This window comes from Tetrao urogallus, assembly GCF_951394365.1.
Source record: "Tetrao urogallus genome assembly, chromosome: 5".
In the NCBI taxonomy this organism is placed as follows: Eukaryota; Metazoa; Chordata; class Aves; order Galliformes; family Phasianidae; genus Tetrao; species Tetrao urogallus.
Genome location: NC_136818.1, coordinates 25222051 through 25231183, shown reverse-complemented (window position 1 = coordinate 25231183; position 9133 = coordinate 25222051). Strand labels below are relative to the sequence as shown.

Sequence of the window (9133 nt, the reverse complement as noted above, 5' to 3'; positions counted from 1 at the left end):
AAATTACAAGTTTCTGCCAACTCTGTATACGTTAAAGAGAGAAAATCCTGCTGGAACAAGGATTCTTTGGAACTGAGGAAGCAATTAGCTGTCATTTGCCTTTTCTGCAACTTTGTAGAGAAGTTGCATGTTTGAAGAAAGATGCACCTGACTTCTAAAAATGAATGCAAATAGGGTAATGTGTGCCCTGGCCTCATACCACGTGTCTCTGGCCGAGCACTGTTCCTTTCAGACGTTACTTGCAGAGGTGGTGGTCCTTGATGTGCCAAGGAATCTTGGTCTGGTTGGATCGTTTCACATGAAGTTAGAAATATAGCCAGAGAAGTGCTCAGAGAAAGGATCATCTGTAGGTCACTCTGTGTGGTGTTTACATCCTTTTGCTCTGGTTGGGAAGCAGGGGCTTATTCCAGCATCATGAGAAAAAAAAAACCAGAAACAGCCTCAGAGAAGTAAATATAAAGCTCATGTTCATCAGTGGAAGATTACAGAGCTTCCCAGAATTAGTTTTCTGTGTCTAGATCACTACTGAGTTTTATTACAGACCTACAAGCAGCAGCCAATGGAATCCTGCAGACAGCTGCAGTTATAGTGGTAGAATGAGTCGGATGTGAGGTTACAGCTGGAGCTCAGATGCAGTGTGATCACTAAGTTCACAGGTGAGCTTTTTTGTTTTTTTGTCCCTTCTCAACCACCTCTAAGGAGACTAGTGTACTGAGAGTCCCTGCTGCAAGACTAGCAAATACTAGTGGAGTGAGATACATGGAGCACTGAGTGTTGAGAAGATTTCATGGAGAGGAAAGAGCTGAATACAAAATTACTTGATACTTATTCAAGTAGACTCTTTGTCCCTTGTAGAAATGTTAAACCAGTACCTGCAGACCATCCTTGAGACACACTTCCACGTCCCAGAAGTCTTACTTAATTAATGGTATGAGCCAAGTGTGTGAATGTAACTAGCAGGCCAAGAGAGACTAAGAAAAATGAGTGAAAAAGCAAGAGTGAGCAGCTGGCTGGTCCACCCCTGCTGGACATATGGATGATGGGAAACTACTGTGGGCGATTAAGAGCAGGGGGCACAAAATTTCCTTTGGCCTCTACTGGCCAGCAGCACGCCAGGGAGATCTGCTTGGAAGCAGGAATAGATGCTGCAGGTCAAGTGAAAGGAGAAGAGCAGAGTTGATGTCCACCCAAAGGAACCAAGAGCAAAGAAAGCAAGGGCACTGTGTTATTTCCTTTGGCAGTGCCCCAGGTTTTTCAGGGTAAAAGCTTACAGTATGTAAAGCTATTTCAAGTAGCTTTCGGCAGGGAAAATCTTATAGGAATTTTGAGGACTTTCTCCATTCCTTCCCTGTGAGTTTGACAGTGCCCCGTGTCTATCAAGGTAAAAGCTTACAGTATGTAAAGTGGCTGCAGTGGGCGAAAGAACTGTTTTCAAGGCTTTTAGCTGGCTCTTTGCTTAGTGCTGGATTCCCACTTCTCAGCTCAGTGGGAGTTGGCTAAATGGGTCATCTTCCTTATATTTTCAGACAGTCCTGCTGGAAGCAGAGGTTCACAAGCTCAGATTTTGTCCTGTCTCACCACCCAGTGGAAGCACGTAGCAGCACAACCTGCTTTCCTCCCTCTACACAAGCAAGCAAGACACAAGCATTGCCACTTTCCTGCTTTTCTCCTTAGTCTCTAGGACTAAACATCCTGGTTGCCTACTAAATAAATATATATAAATATATATATATAAATATGTATAATGTATGGGTGGCATCTGAAATCTTATATCCAGTGCACCATGGACAAGACCTGGCTCATTCTCTTGTCACAGGATAACCAGGTTGGCAGCACCTACCAAATTACCTGCATGTAATTACCTGCTAAGCCCCTTCCCATTTCCCTCATTTGTCAGGCTCCCACCCCACCTGCCTGGCTGTTGTCTTTCCCCCAGTTCACACAGAGGAAAAGGCACCTTAGCAAAGCTCCCATCTGTAGCACCCAACCGCTCCCAGTTTCTCAGGATGCAGCACGCAGAGGTGGGGTGTGGGGAGGAACACGTTCCTATCCAAGAACTTCTGCCTTGGCTTTGTTTACCACCATGCTGCAGGACTTGCTTTTATTTAAAAAAAAAAAAAAAAAAAAAAAAAAAAAAAAAAGGCTTTTTCAGCCAAGACTGTGAAAGGGAAAACCCCCAAAAGCTTGAGTGTAAGGACACTGGAAAACAATGCCCTCTGATAAGACATTCCCTCCTAGGAGGCAACCTGTGCCTGCCTCTTTTATCCCACTGTGGATTTTTCCCTGTAACAAATGATGTGTGACAGGCTGTTCGTCTGGAGATGGGGGTGTTTAAACATATGGAAGCTATCAGGCTTTCCTGCCAATGTGATGAGGGTAGGACAGATCAGATCCCAGGGATCTTTTGTGTCAAGGGGCATCAGCTGATGTGAAAGGGAAGGGATGATACTTCTCCCTCAGTCCCCTGCTCACATATGCACCAACACTGCTTATTGTGCTCCACACTTTTCCCTTTCCAAAACAAGCAGAAGCTTCTTTCATGTACAATCTACTTTTATATTACAGGTCTGGGCTGCCTTCCCTCCTGTCTCCAGTCCAGTACCTGCTGTTGGGCTCCCCATAGATCAGCCATCTTGCTCCTCTCTGAGCAGGATTAACCAGTGCTTATGGCAACTATTTCTGGGAGAACTCTTACAGCATGGGTGAGTCCTTCTTGTCTTTCACGCTTTCTGGGAGCTGTGAGGTGTCAGTGATGATGCTGCTCACTCCTGGAGGGCTGCGGGTAGCTGGAGAAACCAGATTTGTGGGATCCAAAGGTAAGGGTAAGATGAAGGCAGCGGGTTTCTCTGCAGCAAGGGAGTGCAGTGCATGAAGGTAACGGAGCTGAGCAGCAGCAGGGGCACTGGACAGGATCTCAGCTGCCATCCGCAGGGACTCAGAAGCCGCCTTCTCCCCCTCAGCAGCAATCATCTACCAAGGAGGAGAATAAAGATTTTTGTCAGGCAAGGAGTAAGGCCCCGGCATAGGCTACTTATTACAGAGGGAAGTTGCCACCATGAACTTTCTGGGGCCCCTGTAACATTCCTGCTGTTCTGATCATGGCACGTACTAGATCTCGCGTCTAACTTGTTTTCACCAAAGCTATCTGTACTTTGGGTGCTACTAGTTCCATCAGAGCTTACAACTGGGCATATGTGTGCTGCAAAAGCATGTGAGAGGGCAGCCCACGGGCTAAGCTTGTAAGAAGGGTACTTGGACACAAATCCTACCTAGGCTCAGTGTAAGGTATGGAAGACAGCCCAGGGTAAGGATGGTGTGGGGTACATGACAGTAGTGGCAGCCCAGCTCCACCCTCCTGGCTGGGTCTCCAAGCAAGAGTGAAATCCTGAGAAGGGAGAGGTTTTCATAGGCACTGTGGCCAGGGATGACACCAGCCTCTTATGTGTCTTTCTGACCTGTGCATAGGTACCAGATCTGGGATTCCACTGCGCTGGCCCATGCTGCAGCTCACCTTGCTTGACACAGCTCTCGAACAGGATCTGAACATCTTGAACAGATCTTCCCAGAGCTGTACCCTACTGTGGTATGTTCCAAAGACCTCAAACTAGGGTGGGGGAAAGGAAAGAGCGATGCTTTGGAAGGAGATGGGAGGTCTTCAGTGTTCTCATACCCGCACTTTGGCCTGCCTCTGGGCTTCTGCTTCCACGGCCAAGGACTTCTGGACTTCAGCAGGCAGCTGCACATTGTTGCTGTGGTAGTGAAGGATAAGGATTAGAAGGGCTCTAGGCTCATCTGACAGCCCTGTGCTAGCCCTCTAGGGCTTAGAATGGGCTCAAGTACTGGTCTCTACAGAGGTGTTCACAAACAACCTTTGTTCTCTGCGTGTCCCTCTATAAATTACTCCCTTTAGTATTCTACCTCTATTCCAATCTTTCTTTTCCAGCCTGATTTTGTACATACCCAAGCTGGAATCATTAGAAAATAATTCTAATGATAACTAGATCATTAGTGATGTACATAATCACTAGGCAGCAGAGAGGCCTTTTCTGTTTGTGTCTCTGAGGCTTGAAGTTTAGGCTTATGAAGTCTGTGAGGTATCAGAGGATTCACTGGGAGACTGCTCTCAAGACAGCCACAGGAATTTCCTTCTCTTTACAGATGTGCTTCTCTGCTGCCTGGCTGTCTCTTCCACGGCCCTCTATGTGATGAGCAAGTCCCACCTTTCTCTACAGGCTTCTGAGAGTTGAGACCAACCACTGCTAAGACCCTGAGGACTTTGGGGGGACGCAGCATGTTCACTGCCTATGTGACTCTTAGGCTAAAAGAACTGCAGAAGAGTTGATGAGATTCCAGCCAAGGATTCTGCATTTGGCTGTCAGTGCAGGAGCAAGTAACATCTTTGCTCATGAAAGTTTTATGTGAGACAGAGGTTTGAAAGGGGCGGTGAAAACAAGGAGGTGAGGGCTGCAGAATAGCTGCAGGGAGGGGGCCAGGGATAAAGAAGAAATGTGAGCAAAGCAGAATGGATACTTGCAAAAGGGCAAGAAAGTCTCTGCTACCACCACTTCCTACCTACATTTCTGTTCTCTCCACTTTGATCCCCCAGCAGCCTGTGACCGCATCCAAAGCCACCTGTCAAGAGGAAGATATTTTAGAGCACAAGGAGAACACAAGCCCTTATCCAGGCTCCTCAGAGGGACTTAGAAGTTCAGGAACGTTAATTCAAGGCAGTGAGGCGGATTTATTATATACTGTGTGTGGACTCTCAGAAATAAAAATTACATCCCTCACTTCTGATCTGTATTTGCCCTTAGTATGATTTAACTAGTCCATACTGGTTGACTGTAGAACCAATCCAATTCCATAGGAAACATTCAGTTCCTGAGTGGTATAATAATGTTTGCATACAGCGGCCACAGAGAACTGCCGCTGAAGATCCTGTGTATTCAGGGTTTATGGCATCTCTCTCGCACAGCAGAAAACCATTCTCCTGAGAAAGTCCTCTGTGGAATAAGCGCAGAACCTGAGGTACTGCAGAGCACTGATGAAAATGATTTAAGGGGTTCCTTCATGCTTCTCACATCACAATGTTTGCTACTACCCACATATGCTTGTGAGACCCACGTTGTAATTCCTTCCCCTAAAGTGATTTAAAAAAAGAGGAAAATTTCCTACTTTTCAATGAAGGAGGCACATGTTCTTATCGCACTCTTTTGCAAAATACTGCCTGTGATTTAGGACTGATTATCTTCCAAGCTTGTTAGCAGAGCCTAAATTCCCTGCTTGCTCCACCCTCTCCCCAGCTGCAGAAGCACCTTTATCTCCTGGCTGATGCTCTTTCTCTCCAACAGAAGTTCAGAGAAGGCTCGATGTGCCAGGAGGCGCTTTGTGGTGGTTTGCACCAGCAGCTGGATGGCACTGGAGATGCTGGTGAGGGTGGTGAGGAGAAGAGAGGCGTTCTCCAAGCGGTAATAGCAGACAGCATCTATCTCCAGAGTAACCATGTCTTTAGTCACCACCTAAGCAGAAGACATGAGGGAAGATGGATCTGGTTCTGACAACTTTAAGGTAGCACAGAAAAGTACACAACTCTGGGAAAGAGGAAGACTAGCTAGATGGGTACATCTTTGTAGTTGCCACCTCTGCTACTCTCTGACCTGAGGCAAACTACATCACCTGTGGATCTCAGTTCCCTGGTATAGCATCGCTGTGTCTGTCTCCTGAGTTTGGTTGCTGGGCTAGAAACTGCGAGCAGTCAAACATCCCCATGTGTCTCTCGGCCCACAGCTGCTTGCTCCATTCCTGTTGTCTGCTATGTGCTCAGTGTTGCTGAGTACCATCCCCAGAGGGATTTGCTTTACACCACAGGAGGGTGATGGTACTGATAAAGGCAGTGGCATGGACAACAGGACTTATTGGGAGGTTTGACCTGTGGGACTGTGGCTAGGGAGGATGCCAGTTTCAAAGTTAGCAGTGTGCTCTCAGCTCTTTCCCTGACTTGTACAAGAGCAGAGTTGCCACACTTAGAGACGCCATTGTAAGATCTCAGTCTGCTTTCCTGTCCCCACTGTGTGTACCCTCAGTGTGATGGGTAAAAACTGCTCCAATATCCATGGCTCAGCCACTTCCTATTGGTTACCACTAAAGCTTGTCAAACTGAACGGGATTAAAAGCAGGGGTTTTAAAATGGCAGAGAGGTAAAGGACATGTCTCATACAGTCACAGGAATCCAGCAGCTGAGGCTTTGCAGAAATGGCTTGATGTAAGATCTGCAGTGAGACCCTAAGAACTGGCAGCGTTTAACAGTATCTTGTGCCCAGTGGAGTGACATGGAACCAGAATCACTATCTTAAGCATAAGTTGTTTTTTTTAACGTCAATGCAAAATCAGGACTGTCATCAAATACAACCAGATAAAGAGATCCAAGAATTAATGTAAAGAAGGGATGGTAGCCATACCTGGTGGAAGGGGATCTCTAGGGTTTTGAGGCGGAGGTCCACTTTGTGATATGTGTCCAGGCAGGGAAGGAAAAAGAAAAGACCTGTGGAAAGAAAAGAAAATCTTTTGGTGATCATCAAAACCACAGAAATTGCTTCTTCAGCTCAAGGGAGCAGTAGAGGGGATTGAGCACAGAACTATGAAGGAACAGCAATATATAGGCTCAAATTGTGAGTCTGATTCTGTATTGGGAAGAGCCATTGGAAGCTGCTGGACCTCAGAAGATGTGTCTCCTGGTTAACTGTACCTGCCTGGAGGGCACCAGGACAAGAGCTTTGGTAGAGCATGATGAAGAGGAACAATATGGCTAGGGGGAACTCAGTGAGCATCTTACCAGGCCCTCTGGCCCTGCCAGGAAGGAGATGCCCAAGCCGGAAAACAATGGCTCTCTCATACTCCCGCACTACCTGCAGAGGGAAACAAAAGCTAGGCTGGAGTGGAAGGCACAGGACCAGCAAAAAAATCTCACTGGGCTGTGCATAGGAAGACCTCTGTTCTGGTAAAGTCCTTTGAAAAGAGGATTTCAGCAGATTGGAGGTAGTGGAGTTAACCGTTTCTGAGCCTCTTTACCCCAGAAGAAAACCTGACCCAAAACTGATGGCTGGCTTGCATATAATCAGCCTGTGATTAGGTGAGAGCAGCCCATGCTAGAGTTGCTCAGTATTTCCCAGGATGAGGCCAGCATTCTGCTTTCTTGTAGTTTGGCTGAATTTGAACACCTTGTGCCTAATCTATTTCCTGAGAAGCTGTAACCAAAATATGTCTACTTGTAACCATGCTATAAATTAGAGAAAACTGAAGGAAGAAAAAAATCTGCTATTAATTGAAAGATCCAACCTCCCTTTTAATTTGTAACGCAAAATCTATTTTACCCTGCTGCTGCAACGCAACTATGTTTGGATTGGGTGAGCTGAAGATTATGTTTAAAAGTGAACAGACCTGCAAACTGTTTAATAACAAGAACCTAAGCTATATGCTTATGACCAACACATGCTGGTTACAGTCACAACAGACACCAAATACTAAATCCAAAAAGGCATCATGCCTATTCTTACCTTCATGCAGAACCAGACAGAAATGGGGAAAGTCATTACGATGAACAGGAAAGACAATATAGTCAGAAGCCACTCACAGATGTTGAGACCGGGAGACTTCATACCTAAGGGGAAATCCAACACGACTCCATTAGGATAGGAAAGTTCCCAAAATACAGATGGCCTGATGACTGCCTGCACAGGTCAGCTTCTGCTGGTCCTCTGCCTAGACTTGGTGTTTGCCTATTCAGTGCTCTCTCAAGCTGTGTTTCAAGAACAGTCCCTGGTGGTCAAGAATTTCCAAGACAGGCTCACAAATTTTAATTCTCCTTTTTTTGGCTTCTTCACAGTAGATCTATACGACTAAGCAGCACTGAAAGATTCAGAATGGGCAACTCGCTGGCTGACCTCGAAATCACAGAAATTTATCTGAAAAGATTAAGCAAATAGAAAGACTGCAAATAAAGCACAATATTCAATGCTCACAGCCTGAAATACCCCTCTCCACTGGGGAATCTAGAAGATCTCAGGGTCTTTTGGAACAGGATTTTAGCCACATTTCAGAGAATAGAGCTGCACTCAGAGGCTATCCTGAAGGGAGTTACGGTTGTATGCCTCAAGCATTCTCCCTACAGCACAGTTCTTAGGGCTGTGAACTGGCATTAAAGCTAATTCTGTCTGCCTAAAGGAGGGCAAGCAAGAAAATAATGAGAAAAGAGCAGGAAAAAAAAAATGGGGAGTAGTGAACTGAAGCATAAATGATGCTGGGAATGTAACTGCTTGTTTCAAAGTTCACTGCTTTGCTAGACAGCACTGATGTGCCTGTACTGACTGTAGAAGCTGGCTGGAGCTTCCCGTAATCTGTCTTGAGGACAATTACACATCTATGCAACGGGTGATAACACTCTCCATGCAGAAAGCAAAGACACTGTCACCCACACAGTGTCAAAGAGCCCGTAGCTTTTCTGCCCCTTCCCTTCTATAAATCATACCTTCTTCTTGATGCTCGCTGTCCAGCAACATCATTGCCTCCATTTCTTCATCAGAGATCACATCATCCACGTCCACCACTGTGGATGTATGCACCCTACCATCAGTGCCTACAGTGCTCTTAATCTCCTTTGTTTTCTCCTGCCTTATATCTCCTATTTCTTTGCTGGCTTCTTTGCTTCTCTCCCTCTTCTCCCGTTTCCTCTGTGTAGCTGGAGACTCTCTCTTTCTCCTATGGGACTCCCTGGAAGAGCTTCGAGATCTCTTATCCATCCTCATCTGATTCTCTGCACCAAGGAGCATACAGCTTCCTGTGGGAGTGGAAAGAATCCGTGCCTGAGTGCTTGAATTTATTGCTGCAGGCAGAAAATCCAGGCAGGGGAGGAGAGAATAGGAGGTGTTAGATCAAGGAGGCTTGTTCAAATTTATCATAAGCTTGTCAGACAAAATGGACAGTGAAGTGAGAAAGCTGTTTCCCTCCTGCTCTGCTTTCATTTCACATGGCTGTTGAGATGATACAGAATGTTAGACCATAACAGGGAGAACTGCAGGAAGACATTATGTTTTACCTTCCTGCCTTTGGAAATCAAATGCAATCAAAATGATTTTTA

At 46.0% G+C, this 9133-nt stretch overlaps 1 protein-coding gene across 1 annotated transcript; it reads right to left on the bottom strand.

Moving 5' to 3' along the window:
* Positions 1–2691: 2691 nt before the first annotated feature.
* On the bottom strand, positions 2692–8801 carry NPHS2 (NPHS2 stomatin family member, podocin; the record flags this gene model as incomplete). The annotated part of the gene is made up of 8 exons (XM_079535207.1): positions 2692–2970; positions 3671–3749; positions 4577–4632; positions 5316–5519; positions 6459–6541; positions 6833–6905; positions 7554–7657; positions 8525–8801. The coding sequence occupies 8 exons, from the start codon at positions 8799–8801 to the stop codon at positions 2692–2694; spliced, it is 1155 nt and encodes a 384-aa protein (XP_079391333.1).
* Positions 8802–9133: the final 332 nt, after the last annotated feature.